We start from the raw sequence: 18,605 nt of genomic DNA, 5'->3' as shown, positions 1-18,605 counted from the left end.
ATTTCAATGGGTCCGCAAAAAATAATGCAGACAGCACACCGTGTGCTATCCGCATCCATATGTCCATCCGTAGCCCCTCAAAAAAAATTGAACATGTCCTATTCTTGTCCGTTTTAGGCATTGTTACAATGGATCCACAAAAAAAACGAATGGCATACGGATGTCATCCATTTTTTATTTTTTTTTGCGGACCGCAAAACGTATACGGTCATGTGCATGTAGCCTTAAAGTAGGACAATAGACATCATCTCTATGGAACTGTCACTGCTTATTAAGGAATCTCACATGTGGCTTAATGCCCAGTATTACTCTATTTAAACAGACACACAGGTCGGGTGTTATGTATAGTGCTGTTGGGTATTAGCTACAGAGTTCTGAGTCTGCATTCCAGGTATACAGGTAAGCAAATTTATAGTCAGGGGTTAATTGGGATTTTACTATTTGAGATTATTATTTTCCGAGTATTTTAAACAGTTGCAAATACTATTTTACTGAAATGAAACAGAAATTGTAGATACGATTATTTAACCCTGTTCAAGCGGCATTCAAAAAATATTTAATTTAAAACTGAATCTAGATGAGCAAATATAATTTTTTAAGAGCTTAAATTGTTGCTATATTTTTGATACATTTTATCTAGATTGTTTTAATACTGGGTTGTAAAAGAGACATTATTGTAATTATAAAAAATGATTATAATAAAGCAAATATAAAAATGATGTGTATTGTGTCATATGCATATCCTATGTCCCAACTAGAACCTTTAATAACCAAGTATATAAAGTACATTTTATTTCACTGCACATTCCAAAAAATACTTTTTTTGATTAATGTAAGTAATTTTGTAACGTTTTATTATAAAATAGTAACTAAGGACATGAATAGAATATAAAAAATAGCATATAAATGGAGAAAAAAAATCTAAAAATCACAGGCACTAAAGTATCTGCTGTACTCATATCACATTTAATTCAAAATACTATATTTTGGTTATCTGAGCAGTGGAGTATAGTATTCAAATAATAAAAGAAATCGGGGGAGGATGTGAGGCAGGAAATAATTAACTTAGTCATAATGTGACCATATGGATTAAGATTTATAAGTTGCAATAATATTACTTTCATGATAAATCGCATAAAAAAATATGTAGCGTGACCTTTTTATCTATTATTGTAACATTTTCCTGATAATCTAGATTGATAGAATTTAGCATAAATTTGGCTTAGGCCTAGTTCACACTTCAGTGTTTGGTCAGTGATTTCCATCAGTGATTTGTGAGCCAAAACCAGAAGTGGAGCCTCCATAGACATTAGGTAGAAGGGAAAGATCTGCTCCTGTTCTATGTTTAGAGCTGCACCTGGTTTTGGCTCACAAATCACTGATGGAAATCACTGACCAAACACTGAAGTGTGAACGAGGCCTTATAGTGAACATACTTTCTTCATGTTACCTGCACTGTTCAACCTGAACAAAAGCTTTATTGATCGCTGTTATAATGTTTTGTTGAAAAATACCCTTGAGAAATACAGAAATATATACCGTATATATAAATATATAATAAATATATTTGAAAAAAAAAAGCCAAAAGAACACAGGAATCCTATGTAATCTCTAATAGGGTAAGCATAGGAAGTTCAGAAGCAGTCTTTGTTTTAATATATTGTGCACAATTTAATATTTTTTTTATTTTTAAATAGCACAAAATTCGTTGCAATCTGCAGGCAGCATATTAGCTAGCAGATTGATATATACCGTAGTTTTGTGGGAAAAGATCCAGTAAAACTTATATTGTATACATTTATATCTCTGCTTTTTCTGAACGCAAAATCTCCACCAACTATGAGTGAATGACAGCTATATCTGTATACATACACAATGCTATCAATTTAGATGTATACAATAAATTCCAAGTTTTACTGAAACTTTTTGCACAAAACTATACATCAATCTGCACAGCTCCTCCTGCTATATAACCTACTGCTTGTAGATTGCATTTTATTTTGCGGTGGTTTTTTATTGTACTATTTAAGAATTTAAAAAAAACATTAAACTGTGCAAAATATTAAAAGGGAATGCTACTGAACATCCCATGCTTACGCTATTAAAACAATAAAGCCTGGACCTGGAGCAGTTTACTTTGATTTGTTAGCAAAGTCCAGATCTCACCAGATCAGTCAGTGTGGCGCTGTTAGATGTTCCCAGTAAGCTATTAGATGCAGGAGCGTCCCTCTTTTTTTCTCCAAGATGTTTCAGTCGCAAACACTGCAGCCGCTTTCGCCATCATGGCTTTTCTCAGGGGATAGGCCCTTGAGAAAGCCATGATGGCGAAACCAGTTGGGTTTTAAGATCTTTTATATGCATAACCACAATATTTTCATTCTGTAAGTATAATTTAAAGTGTGTTAAATAAACTATCGGATCCCACCCAGGGTGCGCTTTTTGGTTTTCCAATCCTGTGCAGTACTCCCAGACTCCATGAAGCAAAGGAACAGCCACAGAGATGTGCAAGGGCTGTTTCACACGAGCGGATGCCGTGCGTGACATCTGCAGCGTGAATGACAGCCAAGACCCGCACTGGACAGCAGAGACACGGAGCATTAATATGATTGATAATGCTCTGTGACCTTCTTACTACAAAATCATTTTGAGATAAAGTTAGTAGAAAGAGGAATGAAAGCAGCACACACGGTCTCATCGGGTCACCAGAATGCATCAGCCGCCAAGACGACCGTAGATCCACACCGGTCATACCAGAACGTTGAAGTAGAAGAGTCACAGCAGCATCTCCGTTTTTTTCTTTTTATTGCGAAAACTTCACAGCATGCATACAAATAACGTATACATGCTGTGAAGTTTTCTCAATAAAAAGAAAAAAACGAAGATGCTGCTGTGACTCTTCTACTTCAACGTTTGAGATAAAGTTGTCACCGTGATTTTGAAGTAAAAAGATCACAGAGAGGCACGGAGCATTATCAATCATATTAATGCTCCGTTTCTCTGCTGTCCAGTGCGGGGCTTGGCTGTCATTCACGCTGCGGATGACACGCACGGCATCCGCTCGTCTGACACAGCCCTAACTGCAGTGTTTGCGGCTGAACCAGCTTGGAGAAAGAAAAGAGGGATGCTCCTGCATCTAATAGCCGAATGCCTTGGCTACATGTGGCTTACTGGGACCATCTAACAGTGCCACACTAAGGCCTCTTTCACGCGGGCGTCTCAGATTTGCTCCGGATGTGTCACATGTGCATTGCGGTAAACCCACGCCAGTGTGCACACAATTTCAGTCAGTTTTGACTGCGATTGCGTTACGTTGTTCAGTTTTTATCACACAGGTGCAATGCGTTTTGCACGACCGTTATAAAAAACTGAATGTGGTACCCAAACCCGAACCCAGACTTCTTCACTGAAAATGCAACAATGCATTTTGAAAGGTTTCAGCAAATAAGTTGTTCGTTGTACAATGGAAAGTTAACTCAATTTCCAACCCACTAAGGCTACATGCACACGAACGTATTTTGTTTCCGTTTCCTTCAGTTTTTTTTTTTTTGCGGTTAGCACGCGGACCCATTCATTTCGATGGGTCTGCAAAAAATCTGGACAGCACACCATGTGCTTTCCACATCCGTATGTCCGTTCCGTAGCCCCGGAAAAAAAAATAGAACATGTCCTATTCTTGTCCGTTTTAGGCATTGTTACAATGGATCTGCAACAAAAAAAAAAAAACGGATGGCATACGTTTTTTTTGCAGATCCGCAATTGCATGTAGTCTAATTGTAACAATTCCTCTTGGATTTTCAGATCTGTGTTTGCTTCTGATCAGTGGGAAGCTGCATTGTTTACTTTCAAGAAATAAAAAACTTTTGATCGTTTGATGGATACATTATATGGACACTATTGTATCTGTAAAGAGTCAAGCACTTGTATGTTCATTACATGACAGATTTTTTCTTGATTACGCAAGGATTAAAGCTAAGGGGGGGATTTATGAAATGATCTGTGACAGTTTGGTGACATTAAACAGATAAATATTTGCAGTTTTCATAATAGCTTGAAATGTTCTCTCCTCTAGCCACTCTTCAGAAGTAGAAGCAGGAGAGGACATGATCCCCGGTGGTCCAACTTATTTACTATTTCTTACTAAAGAAATTGCCAAAAATTATAGCACTGGTCAATGTCTGCTGACTATAGCAGATTTCCATTTCTGACAACAGGGCCACAACACGTGACTGCTACAGCCAATCACTGGCTTCAAAAGTTTATATTGTAGATCACTAATTAAAGAAGTGGTAACTCCTTGCAGCTTGTTAAAGACTTACCACTTCTTTCAATAGCAATACACAGTTCCTGGCAGTATCGCTGCAGCTGCTTGGCTGTTCGACCGCTGTATGGTGTCCAACCCGCATGACAGCAGACTTAGGTAAGATCTTAATATATATTGGATGAGTTGTGGTTATTTTGGTGTTGCAGATGTTGTCACCTTCACCACCCTGCAGAAATGGAAAACTGGAAATCTCCTCCAATAAACCATGACTAGCAAATGAGCTTGGTCTGTGGTTGTTGTTCTTAATGAAGCTTCAAGCATGTACCCTAGCAGTAAAGGCTTGCACAAACGTATTTTCGATAAGTGTTCGTTCAATTATAATTTTTTTTGTGGACCATATACGGAACCATTCATTTCAATGGGTCCGCAAAAAAAAAACGGAAGGTACTCCGTGTGCATTCAGTTTCCGTATTTCCATATATACGTTCCGCTAAAATATAGAACTTGTCATATTATTAAGGATAGTACTGTTCTATTAGGGGCCAGCTGTTCCGTTCTGCAAAATACGGAATTCACATGGACTTCCGCAAAATACATACGGTCGTGTGCAAGAGACCTAAGTCTGTAAAATGAATAAAATACCCAGCATTGATTGATAAGAAAATATTATTCTAACTAACATGATAAGTTTGTATGGCAGGGCAACTGCAGTCCTGGATGCTCTCAATGCTCTCAATGCTGTTGCTGTGATTTTCAAACTTTTAACAGATTTTAGTACTATAGCTTACATCAGCCTAGGACAAAAGCTGCAGATTCAGGGACTAAGGAAGATTTTGTGTACATTTATAGTCATTTTGCTTGACTACAATGCTCCATTCATGGGTCCGCAATTCCGTTCCGCATTTTGCAGAACGGAAATGTGGACCCATTCATTTCTATGTGTCGATGTGCGGCCCGGATACGGAAATGCGGACCCGTACTTCCGGGTCTGCAATTCCGATCCCCCAAAAGATAGAACATGTCCTATTCTTGTCTGCAATAGGCATATTCTATTAGTGCTGGCGATGTGCGGTCCGCAAAAGGCAGAATGCACATTGCCGGTGTCTGTGTTTTGCGGATCCATGAAGCCGCAAAACACACATGGATGTGTGAATGGACCCTAAGTTGAAAAGAAAAATTGGCAACAGTTGGTACGCTCTCAAAATAGGCATAAATTGGAGTACTATAGGGTTGTGAACTGAGCTTAAAGGGGTTTTCCGGGCTTTTAATGTTGATGACCTTCATTTAGGATAGGTGATCAATATCAGATTGGGGGGGGGGGGCTATAGTTAATGTGGCCGGTGGAGATTCTGTCTGCATTCAGCACTGCTGGAGCATTCCGGCAGGCGGTTCTCTGCTGGAAGGGCCCGCCAGAATCACTAACTCAGATGTGAAGGTAGCCTAATACAGGTCCACATACCTCTTACATCCAGGGACATCTTCTTTGATGTAGATGTTCTCTGTCCTCATCTTCTCCTTTTTCACCACACCGCCATGATGATTTATTTTCAGATATCTCTTCTCTCTGCGGGTTCTCTCTCTGTTTGACAGACAGACATCTTAGTTTTCTAGTTTTCCATTATCCTCCCACTTAATTAAGACCCCTCTAATATTGTGGCCGCTGTGCTACAATAATTATTATAATTATTATATTTTATAAATATATTATTATATATTATAATTATAATGTTCCCCAAAAATAATTGTACTAAGCCGATACCATGCCAGGGTGCCCACCAAAGTAACAGTGCTCCCCAAAATCCCACCAATAGAAATAATTATCTACCAGACAACATGTAGTAGTAATAGTGCCCCTATAGTCAGGGCCGTCTTTACCAAGGGGCAAAAGGGGCAGCTGCCCCAGGCCCAGTTGCTCCTGGGGGGCCCAAGGCAGCTGCCTCTTGAGCCAGAGGCGTACATAGGAATCACTGGGCCCCATAGCAAAAATCTGAATTGGGCCCCTTAACCCCGCCCACTACCCACCATGGCCCCTCCCACTTCCTGACCTTGCTCCTCCCATGACACACCCCCATTAAATAAATTTATACATGACCTACAGAAACTGTTAGGGGTTTCCTGGGGGTGACCTGTCACATGGGATATCTGCTGCAGCCTGCAGGTCTCCTTATTTGGGGTGCCATGTTAGGCTACTTTCACACTGGCGTTCGGGTCTCCGCTTGTGAGTTCCGTTTGAAGGCTCTCACAAGCGGCACCGAACGGATCCCTCCAGCCCTAATGCATTCTGAATGGATGCGGATCCGCTCAGAATGCATCAGTATGGCTCCGTCTGTCCTCCGCTCCACTCAGCAGGCAGACACCTGAACGCTGCTTGCAGCGTCCGGGTGTCCGCCTGGCCGTGCGGAGGCAAACGGATCCGTCCAGACTTACAATGTAAGTCAATGGGGATGGATCCGTTTGAAGTTGACACAATATGGCTCAATTTTCAAACGGATCCGTCCCCCATTGACTTTCAATGTAAAGTCAAAACGGATCCGTTTGCACCATCATGTTAATGCAAACAGATCCGTTCTGAACGGATCTAAGCGTTTGCATTATAGGTGCGGATCCGTCTGTGCAGACACCAGACTGATCCGCTCTGAACGCAAGTGTGAAAGTAGCCTTAAAGGCAATCTGTCACTAGCAATTTACCCCCAATTTTTTTTTCATGAATCCATGTTTAACAGAGTACCTGTTTTCCATCTGTCTTGTTCTTTTGATTGTGAGTCTTGTCATTTCTTCAAAAAATCGATTCTTATGATATGCAAATGACGCTGTAAGGAGCCCAGAGGGGCGTTATTCTTTCTCCACGGTGCCCAGGAACGCCCCTCTGAAATGCCGTGCCCGCCTAAGTTTGAAAACTAATAACGCCTCCAAGTTCATCTAAATCACCTCCCAGAGGCGCGGCTAAGTGCTCAACACCCCCCCTCCTCAGTGCCGCGCTCTGCGGCAAACACCCCGATCCTCCTCTCGCCGGCATCCCAAATCCCGCGCAGGCGCAGTGCCGTCAGTCATCTTATCATAGTGCAGGCAATCGCCGACACTGCGCCTGCGCGGGATTTGGGATGCCAGCGAGTGGAGGATCGGATTTGGGAGGCGATTTAGATGAACTTGGAGGCGTTATTAGTTTTCAAATTTAGCCGGGCACGGCACTTCAGAGGGGCGTTCCTGGGCACAGTGGAGAAAGAATAACGCCCCTCTGGGCTCCTTACAGCGTCATTTACATATCATAAGAATCGATTTTTTTGAAGAAATGACAAGACTCACAATCAAAAGAACAAGACAGATGGAAAAAAGGTACTCATGGATCCATGTTTAATAAAGTACCTTCTGGGCTCCAGCTGCAAGGACTGGAGCCCAGAGGGGCGTTTTTCTTTCTCCACGGTGCCCAGGAACGGTGCCCCTCTGAAGTGCCGTGCCCGCCTAAATATGAAAACTACTAACGCCTCCATGTTTAGCTGAATCGCCTCCCAGAGGCGCGGCTAAGTCCTCAACACCCGCCCCCCTCCTCAGCGCCGCGCTCTGCAAACACCCGATCCTCCTCTCGTCGGCGTCCCAAATCCCGCGCAGGCGCAGTGCCTGCGCCTGCGCTCTGATAATACGGCTGAGGGCAACAGCTTCAACATCGAACAGCTTCAACATGTTGAAGCTGTTGCCCTCAGCCGTATTATCAGAGCGCAGGCAATCGCCGGCACTGCGCCTGCGCGGGATTTGGGACGCCGACGAGAGGAGGATCGGGTGTTTGCAGAGCGCGGCGCTGAGGAGGGGGGCGGGTGTTGAGGACTTAGCCGCGCCTCTGGGAGGCGATTCAGCTAAACATGGAGGCGGGGGGGGCGGGGCGGCGCGGCGATTGCGGAGAAGAGTTGATGTTGGGGCTGGGCCCTGGGGAGAAAAGCAGCCGCATAGCCGGCTGCAGGTCATGAGTGGGCGGGGCCAAATAGTGTGGCGGGGCCTTATCTGCGCTACGGGCCCCCCAGTGCCGCGGGCCCCATAGCAGTGGCGTGGTCTGCCTCTATGGGCGGTACGCCACTGTCTTGAGCCCTGCTAGCGACTGCCCCGAGTGTCAGGCTGTCAGCTACACAGGGGGTGCTGCCATGCCATGCCTGCCGGCACTGAGTCCAGGCATCGTACTGTGTTAGAGCTGTGATCTAGGACCTTAGATGACATCATCACCATGTGACCAGTAACCTCGCAATATTACTAGTCACATGGCTATGAGGTTATCACAAGTCCTACCAGGAGTGTTGCAGAAGTTAACTGTGGAGCTTTTTTGTGTGAAGATTACATCAGAAAAAGGTGACAGGGGCTGTTATGTTAATATACTGTAAACTACTGTATAGTGGGGTGCTGTATACTGTGGGGGGCCTGTATACTGTGGGGGGCCTTTATACTGTGGGGGGCCTGTATACTGTGGGGGGCCTGTATACTGTGGGGGGCCTGTATACTGTGGGGGGCCTGTATACTGTGGGGGGGGGTGTATACTGTGTGGGGGCTGTATACTGTGGGGAGGGCTGTATACTGTGGGGGGCCTGTATAGTGTGGGGGGGCTTGTATACTGTGGGGGGCCTGTATATTGTGGGGGGCTGTACACTGTGGGGGCTGTATACTGTTTGGGACTGTATACTGTGGGGGCCTGTATACTGTGTGGAACTGTATACTGTGTGGAACTGTATACTGTGGGGGGCCTGTATACTGTTGGGGGCCTGTATACTGTGGGGGGGGCCTGTATAGTGTGGGGGGCCTGTATAGTGTGGGGGTCTGCATACTGTGGGGGCATGTATACTGTGTGGGGGCATGTATAGTGTGTGGGGGCCTGTATAGTGTGGGAGGCCTGTATAGTGTGGGAGGCCTGTATAGTGTGGGGGGCCTGTATAGTGTGGGAGGCCTGTATAGTGTGGGGGCTGTATAGTGTTTAAGGGCTAGAGGGCTGCAAAAGGCATCAAAATGTGGTTAAGAACATGGCAAGTGCAAATGTGGATAGGGAAATGACTTTAAATAACATAAAATACATAAAAATAAAAAATAATAATCTTGATCTAGGAGGACGAGGTCCATATGGAGTAGGAGGTTGAGGAGGCGGTGGATGTGGCGGTGTAGGTGGAAGCGGCAGTAGAGGAGGAGGTAGCCTACACTGTTTTTTGGTTTAAAATTTTATTTTTTAAATTAGGGTACACCCCAAAACATTGGGAAATATAACCTGTGATAGACCCCCCGCTAAACACACGTTCAGACAATTGACTGGCTGCAGGGCAGGCCAGCACCTCCAAGGGGTAAAGGGCAAGCTCAGGCCATGTGCCCAATTTGGAGACCCAGAAGTCAGTCAGTTCGTGTAGACCTGTGCAAATTTACTGCCCCAACATGCCGCACGTCCCCGTGATGTTTACGATCTTATTGGATATCTGCTCTATCAACTTTCAATGTTCTTTTCTGCGCCTACCTTGATGATCACGGGTGGTGGGGAATCAGGGTTCCACGCCGGAGAGGGAGCGTGAGAAAGAGAGACCACATCCAAGGGAGGATTCATTTTTTTCAAATTTAAAATGATAGAGTTGGATTATGGGAGAAATTTTTAAAGCATAAAAGTGTGACAACTTTTTAAAGTTTAAGCATTGAATGAAAGGATGTGACGCCATTAATTACTGAAGAATTTATGAAATTGTATTCCCTGTCACCTATGCAAAGCAGGGGTTTATTCACGTCTAAAATTGTATAATGTCAACCCAAGAATGTAACAGAAAAATTTGTGAAATTTATTAAGCTGTTAACTAGGTAGAGGAGGGGTATATTACACCCCAAAATTTGTGAATTTCACCCGAAAAATGTAAGTGACAAAGTAGTGAAATGACATAAAATAAAATATGTACAAATAAAAAAAATAATAATAATTAGATTTTTGAGGTTACATATGGAGTAGGAGTTTGAGGAGGCGGTGGACGTAGCGGTGTAGGTGGAAGCAGCGGTGGAGGAGGTTTTTGGTTTTAATTTTATTTTTCAGGGTACACAAAGAGTGTGAAATATCCAAAATACAAGAATGAGCAATTGCGCTGCAGTATAACCATGGCTGGTTAGTGCCGGTATACATGTCTATTCTGCACAAGATACGGACAAGTCCTGTGGGATCCATGCCTGGTTCATTTTAATGAACGTGAGCTTGTCCACATTGGCTGTGGATAGGCGGCTGCGCTTGTCTGTGATGACGCCCCATGCCGTGCTAAACACACGTTCAGATAAAACACTGGCTGCAGGGCAGACCAGCACCTCCAAGGCGTAAAGGGCAAGCTCAGGCCATGTTCCCAATTTGGAGACCCAGAAGTTGAAGGGGACAGACCCGTCATTCAGTACGTGTAGGCGCCTGCACACATACTGCTCCACCATGTTGGTGAAATGCTGCATCCTGCTAAGAAGTTTCATATCAGCTGGTGGTGTTGGTTGCTGTGGCATGCTGTCAAGGAACCATGAACCAGACGTACAACAAGAGATAAGTGGAAATAAGAAGGCTTTATTGAAAATCAAGCTGTAAGGCAAAAGTCCAAACGGATGGCTAAACCGAAGCAGGGTCTTGCGAAGCCAGAGGTCAGGAACCAGCAGGGTAGTCAGACGAAGCCTGGATCAGGAACCAGCAGGGTAGTCAGACGAAGCCTGGATCAGGAACCAGCAGGGTAGTCAGACGAAGCCAGGATCAGGAACCAGAAGCAGCAGCAGTCTTAGAAGCATGTGAACACAGGAGGACCACGCAAGGAACTGAAGCCACAGACCTCCTATATATATGAGCTAGGCATCCAGCTCCTCCCAGTGGGAAGGAGAAGCCGCAGGATGGGAGGCTACAAGAAACCCAGAAACCAAGATGGCCGCCAGCACATGTCAAACGAAGGAGAAAAGCAAGAAGGTAAGACCATGACACTTGCTGACAAAGCTTTTCCACATTTCGTCCATGCTAACCCTGCCTTTTGAGATGCTGGCGGTGCCCCAGCTGCGTTGGCGACCTCTTCCCCTTCCTCTGACTTTGCCTTGTACTTCCACTGTGCCCCCCCTGTCAGGTGGGAATACCACCAGCAGCGTGTCTACCAGCGTGCGCTTGTACTCGCGCATCTTACAATCACGCTCCAGTGACAGAATTGAGGACGGTACGTTGTCCTTGTAAAGGGGATCCAGCAGCGTGGCCATCCAGTAATCAGCACAAATTAGAATTTGCGGAGACACTGCAGCATGTACAGGTCCTTCTAAAAAAATTAGCATAGTGTGATAAAGTTCATTATTTTCTGTAATGTACTGATAAACATTAGACTTTCATATATTTTAGATTCATTACACACCAACTGAAGTAGTTCAAGCCTTTTATTGTTTTAATATTGATGATTTTGGCATACAGCTCATGAAAACCCAAAATTCCTATCTAAAAAAATTAGCATATCATGAAAAGGTTCTCTAAACGAGCTATTAACCTAATCATCTGAATCAACTAATTAACTCTAAACACCTGCAAAAGATTCCTGAGGCTTTTAAAAACTCCCAGCCTGGTTCATTACTCAAAACCGCAATCATGGGTAAGACTGCCGACCTGACTGCTGTCCAGAAGGCCATCATTGACACCCTCAAGCAAGAGGGTAAGACACAGAAAGAAATTTCTGAACGAATAGGCTGTTCCCAGAGTGCTGTATCAAGGCACCTCAGTGGGAAGTCTGTGGGAAGGAAAAAGTGTGGCAGAAAACGCTGCACAACGAGAAGAGGTGACCGGACCCTGAGGAAGATTGTGGAGAAGGACTGATTCCAGACCTTGGGCGACCTGCGGAAGCAGTGGACTGAGTCTGGAGTAGAAACATCCAGAGCCACCGTGTACAGGCGTGTGCAGGAAATGGGCTACAGGTGCCGCATTCCCCAGGTCAAGCCACTTTTGAACCAGAAACAGTGGCAGAAGCGCCTGACCTGGGCTACAGAGAAGCAGCACTGGACTGTTGCATGTCATTCGGAAATCAAGGTGCCAGAGTCTGGAGGAAGACTGGGGAGAGGGAAATGCCAAAATGCCTGAAGTCCAGTGTCAAATACCCACAGTCAGTGATGGTCTGGGGTGCCATGTCAGCTGCTGGTGTTGGTCCACTGTGTTTTATCAAGGGCAGGGTCAATGCAGCTAGCTATCAGGAGATTTTGGAGCACTTCATGCTTCCATCTGCTGAAAAGCCTTATGGAGATGAAGATTTCATTTTTTCAGCACGACCTGGCACCTGCTCACAGTGCCAAAACCACTGGTAAATGGTTTACTGACCATGGTATTACTGTGCTCAATTGGCCTGCCAACTCTCCTGACCTGAACCCCATAGAGAATCTGTGGGATATTGGGAAGAGAAAGTTGAGAGACGCAAGACCCAACACTCTGGATGAGCTTAAGGCCGCTATCGAAGCATCCTGGGCCTCCATAACACCTCAGCAGTGCCACAGGCTGATTGCCTCCATGCCCCGCCGCATTGAAGCAGTAATTTCTGCAAAAGGATTCCCGACCAAGTATTAAGTGCATAACTGAACATAATTATTTGAAGGTTGACTTTTTTTGTATTAAAAACACTTTTCTTTTATTGGTCGGATTAAATATGCTAATTTTTTTAGATGGGAAATTTGGGTTTTCATGAGCTGTATGCCCAAATCCTCAATATTAAAACAATAAAAGGCTTGAACTACTTCAGTTGGCGTGTAATGAATCTAAAATATATGAAAGTCTAATGTTTATCAGTACATTACAGAAAATAATGAACTTTATCACAATATGCTAATTTTTTTAGAAGGACCTGTAATCGCTCATGTGTGCCAGGCTGCCCAGAGGCAACGATAAGCTGTCCTCTGTCAGAGGTGTATCGTCTGTGTCCTCTGTATCCCCCCATCCACGCACCAGTGATGGCCATGAGCTGGTCTGGGTGCCACCCTGCTGTGAACATAGTTCCTCCTCCTCCATCTCCTCCTTGTCATCCTCCAGAACTGTGCCCTGGCTGGACAATTGTGTACCTGGCGTTTGTGGGTGCAGGAACCCACCCTTAGAGCCACTTGGGAATGACTGGCCGGAAACCCTACGAAATGATCCCTCTTCCTCCTCCTCCTGTGCCACATCCTTTTCCATCATCGCCATGAGCGTTTTTTCAAGGAGGCATAGAAGTGGGATAGTAACGCTGAGAACGGCGTTATCGGCACTGGCCATGTTGGTGGAGTACTCGAAACAGCGCAACAAGGAACACAGGTCTCGCATGGAGGCCCAGTCATTGGTGGTGATGTGGTGCTTTTCCGCCAAGCGACTCACCCGAGCGTGCTGCAGCTGAAACTCCACTATCGTCTGCTGCTGCTCGCACAGTCTGGCCAGCATGTGCAAGGTGGAGTTCCACCTTGTGGGCACGTCGCATATGAGGCGGTGAGCGGGAAGGCCGAAGTTACGCTGCAGTGCTGACAGGCGAGCAGCAGCAGGGTGAGAATGCTGAAAGCGCGCTGTAGGGGATCGTCTCTTTTCAGGGGTTAACACTCACAGATATGTTCGCAGACATGATTATAATGTCCAAACTCTTGCTTTATTTCAGACACTGTAGCAAAGCACAGGTTAAGAAGTCGCAGCTTCAACTTATCACGTGTGACCTCCACACAAAATAACAAACCCTTGCCTGGCTAGGCACTAACTAAACACATAAGCGTATCCCTGACTCGAGAGAGCCCTGGTCACACATGGAACACAAATCCGGCTTTCCTCAGCCATTCAGTCCAGCAACCTCCAGGCTGTGACACTTCAATACCTTTTGGGGGATTGTGGCCCAGTAGTCCTCCCGACTCTGGCCTCGTGATCCTTGTTTCACAGGCGTCACTGCGTCCCCCAAAGTTCAGGCTATCGCCTAGCCTCATTGCCCCTCAGCCCACCCGGCTGGGACCACTCACACAGAGCCTCACCAGGACTCTGCTTCACAAGACACTCCAGAGTGAGCCACACCCAAGATCCAGTAGCAGGATTTAATAGGATCCCTGGACATGAGCATGCCTCAAGTCCCGGACTGGAACCTGGGGAAACAACACCTCAATGTTTGCATTGCCACGACTTTATGCAGCATCTCTGACATATCGGTGTAATTTTTAAGGATTGTTTGCACCACCAAATTCAGCACGTGCCAGGCAAGGGATGTGCGTCAAACCGGCTAGTCCCAGAGCTGCTACGAGATTTCGCCCATTATCGGACACCACCAGGCCGGGCTTGAGAATGACTGGCACAAACCACTCATTGGTCTGTTGTTCAAGGCCCGTCCACAGCTCCTGCGCGGTGTGGGGTTTGTCCCCCAAACAGACAAGTTTTAAAACTGCCTGCTGTGGTTTATCCCTGGCTGTGCTGAGGTTGGTGGTGAAGGTGTTACGCTGACTGGATGAGGTGCTGGTAGAGGATGAGGAAGCAGAGTAGGAGGAGGAAGCAACAGGAGGCAAAGAGAAAAGCTCTGCAATCCTCGGTGGTGGAAGGACATGCGCCAAACTGCTATCCGCCTCAGGCCAGAGATATTACTGCCCTGACCGTGCTTACTGGTCCACATATCCGTAGTCAGGTGCACCTTGCCACAGATGGTGTTGCGCAGTGCACACCCGATGTTGTCCCCTACTTGGTTGTGAATGAAAGGGATGGCTCGCCTTGAAAAGTAGTGGCGGCTGGGCACGACATACTGTGGGACACCCACCGCCATAAGGCCTTTAAAACTATACGTCTCCACCAGACGGAATTACAGCATTTCAAAAGCCAGTAATTTAGAAATGCTGGCATTCAGGGCTAGGGATCGCGGGTGGGTAAGGGGGTACTTCCTCTTCCTCTCCTGCGTTTGGGATATGGAGACCTGAATGCTTCCGTGGGACATTGTGGAGATGCTTGGTGACCCAGGTGTAGGTGTTGCTGGCAGATCCTCTGTTTGCGGGGTGGCAGGTGGCACTGTCACTCCAGAGGTGGATGAAGAGGCTGCAACTGCAGCAGAAGAGGAAGCAGGAGGAGCCAGAGACCTTTCTTGGTTTTTGAGGTGTCTACTCTACTGCAGCTAGTGCTTTGCACTTAAATGCCAAACGTTTATGACCCGCTTCAGGCTCAGATTGCACAGCATGCAAACCACTCGTGCCTTGTCGTCAGCACATTGTCTGAAGAACTGCCACGCCAGGGAACTCCTTGGAGCTGGCTTTGGTGTGCTCGGTCCCTTGCTGCGGTGGGCAGTAGGATGCGTACTGTTTAGAGGACAGCCGCTCCCCTTTTGCACCCTGCTCCCTCTTTTGCTGTGCTGGTGGCTTTGTGCGACCACCGCCTCTTCCTCTGAACTACATAGGTCACTCGCATAACCTTGATTCCATGTTGGGTCGAGGATCTCATCGTCCTCCAAATCATCTTCCACCCAGTCTTCACCCCTGCCTTCCTTGTCAGTCTGCACACTTTTGAAAGTCCCAACAGTTGGTACCTGTGTTTCGTCATCATCCGAGACGTGCTGTGATGGTCCTCCCATGTACTCATCTTGAAAGATAAGTGGTTGGGCATCGGTGCACGCAATCTCTTCCGCTTCTGGGGCAGGTATAGGTGGATGGCCCTGGGAAACCCTGCTAACAGAGTCATTAAAAAGCAGAAGAGACTGCTGCATGACTTGGGGCTCAGACTGCTTGGCTGATTTGCAAGGGGGTGAGGTGAAAGACTGATGGACATCAGCTGCAGGTGCCAACTGTGGTCTTTCAGCAGGAGACTGGGTGAGAGACAGTGTGAAGGAACTGGATCCACTGTGAGCAACCCAATCTACTATCTCCTGTACTTGTTCAGGCCTCACCATTCGTAGAGCAGCATTAGGCCCGACCAAATACCACTGCAGGTTTTGTCGCCTACTCGCACCTGAGGAAGGGGTTTCACTCAGGGTGACCACGTGTCCCGGATTGCCCGGGACAGTCCCGCATTTGGAGAGTCTGTCCCGGGTCCCGGTCACCCTCATTCCGGGACAATTTAGTGTCCCGGAATGACCTGAGCCACAGCCGCCGACCTCTGCTAATTGCTCTGAGGCTCCAGGACCACCACACATTACAGTCCATTGTCCAATCATCACCTACCCGGACAGAAACCTTCGGGCGGTGAGGTGATCCGCTTCCCAGCGTGACGTCACTTCACGGCGCCACTAGCCTAGGTCGCCGGCTGATGACGTCAGGACTCTGAGTCTGAGAGGAGATGAAGCTGCTGGTAGGCGGCGCAGTGATGTGAGCAGTGAGCTGTGCTGAGGTAACTGGCTGGCGGGATGATGATGACATACGTTCTTAACTTCTTATGTATGCCGGTCACGTTTCACTCTACTATCCATTCATGTTGTGATAGATATTAGGGGTATAGGGATGAGCCATAGATTACAATTACAAGTGGAGTGGAGGTTTATGGAAGTGATTGTATTATATACTACTAGCAGGAGACACTTTATAGTATATTGTCTGCTCTGTATTACTGGGCTGCAGTGAAAGGGAAAACCAAACTTTTCCCCAAACTAGTAAAAACTTGCGAAAAAAATATCCCCCTTTCCTGGATAAGGCTATGTTCACACCTAGTATAACCTGTGACCAGCAGAGCGGACCACACATGTGATCAGAACTTTACCACGCTGCCATCCACTGAAAACGGAAAATTAGGCAAAAAAAAGTATCAAAAATCATATTTTTTGGGGAGTGGACATGGGTGCGGGGGGGCCGGGGCGGGTGTCCCTGAATGGCAGTTTGGAAATGTGGTCACCCTAGTTTCACTTGTGCGTGTAGCTGGCACAGATCGACCACATCCTCTCCCTGCAACAGGAGCTCCACCAGCAACACCACGACCTGGGCCACGTCCCTTATTTGACGCTCTCCTCATATTTTTCGAATTTAGGCTATTGCCCTAAATGGGTGTTTAATTAATAGTAGAATAAAACGACAGTATGTAAAGGGTGTATCTCACAGGGCCTGAACCAGTATAGGCCTGAATTAAATATGTATTTGCCCAAAATGGCTGTTTTTCAAATGGCTGTATTTTAAATGCCTGATTCAAACCCCGGTATGTAGAGGGGGTATCTCACACGATCTGAACCAGTGTAGGCCTGAAGTAAATATTTCTTTGTCCATAATGGCTGTATTTCAAAAGCCTGAATCAAACCCCTGTATATAGAGAGTGTGTCTCACAGGGCCTGAACCAGTATAGGCCTGAATTAAATATTTCTTTGCCCAAAATGGCTGTATTTCAAATGGCTGATTCAAACCCCTGTATGTAGAGGGGGTATCTCACACGGTCTGAACCAGTGTAGGCCTTAAGTAAATATTTCTTTGTCCATAATGGCTGTATTTCAAAAGCCTGATTCAAACTCCTGTATGTAGATGTAGTATCTTACACGGTCTGAACCAGTGTAAGCCTGAATTCAATATTGGTATACATGGTGGTATTTAAAATCTCTGAATGTAACCCAAATGTATTAAGGGTGTATCTCACAATGACATCTGCATCAAAGGCTGCCAACTAAATTTTTTGTGCCCAAACAAGTGTTTGTTTAACAACTGAATTTGACAGCAGTATATAAGCTTGTAATTTCACATGTGCTGATGCTGCAAGGCCTGGAAATAGTGTTTTTTGTCAAAAAAAGTGTGTTTTTCAAACCCCAGAAAATGATGGGTGCATTTCTAGCTTAAATTGCACACTGACTAATCAAGATGTTGTATATTGCCCAAAAAAGTGTTTTTTTGGTAACAGAATATGAAAGCTGTATATATTAAACTTGAATTTAACACGTGCAGATCTGGAAAATACTGTTTTTTTGGCAAAAAAGTGTTTTTAAAACCCCAGAAAATGATGGGTCTATTTCTACCTTAAATTGCACACTGACTAATCCAGATGTTGTAGTTTGCCCAAAAAATGGTGATTTGCAATGTCCTAAAAGCTCAGGTGCAGTGCTGGTGCACTGAGCTTGCAAAAAATGGCCGCCGCCGCCACCAACCACCTCACTAACAGAATTATAAAAGTCTTTTGGTCAATGGCCTCAGGGCAGGGTAACAATTGTGTCCTGCACCCACACAACTATTTCTAGGTAGATCGCTGAGTTAGGCGCCATGCACACGGCCGTGTTTCACAGCCGTGTGCGGGCCGTGGAACCGCGGCCTGGATCCCTCCTGAGAGCAGGAGCGCACGGCGTCACTGGTTGCTATGACGCCGTGCGCTCCCTGCTGCCGGCACAGTACAGTAATACACTGGTATAGATCATACCAGTGTATTACTGTATTGCGGCGGCAGCAGGGAGCGCACGGCGCCATAGCAACCAGTGACGCCGTGCGCTCCTGCTCTCAGGAG

General features: G+C 45.9%; 1 protein-coding gene across 1 annotated transcript in view; it reads left to right on the top strand.

Annotated features, from left to right (window-relative positions):
- The first annotated feature begins 4,334 nt into the window (after nt 1–4,334).
- Nucleotides 4,335–18,605, top strand: part of LOC122939998 (agouti-signaling protein-like) — an 80,108-nt gene continuing 65,837 nt past the window's right edge. Inside the window, exon 1 of the mRNA XM_044296276.1 lies at nt 4,335–4,417. Coding sequence (XP_044152211.1) covers nt 4,402–4,417 — 16 coding nt within the window. The 5' untranslated portion in view covers nt 4,335–4,401. The remainder of the gene's footprint in view (nt 4,418–18,605) is intronic.

This window comes from Bufo gargarizans, chromosome 6 (assembly GCF_014858855.1).
Source record: "Bufo gargarizans isolate SCDJY-AF-19 chromosome 6, ASM1485885v1, whole genome shotgun sequence".
In the NCBI taxonomy this organism is placed as follows: domain Eukaryota; kingdom Metazoa; phylum Chordata; class Amphibia; order Anura; family Bufonidae; genus Bufo; species Bufo gargarizans.
The sequence above is the reverse complement of the archived record's forward strand: the minus strand, read 5'-3'. Positions and strand labels throughout refer to the sequence as shown.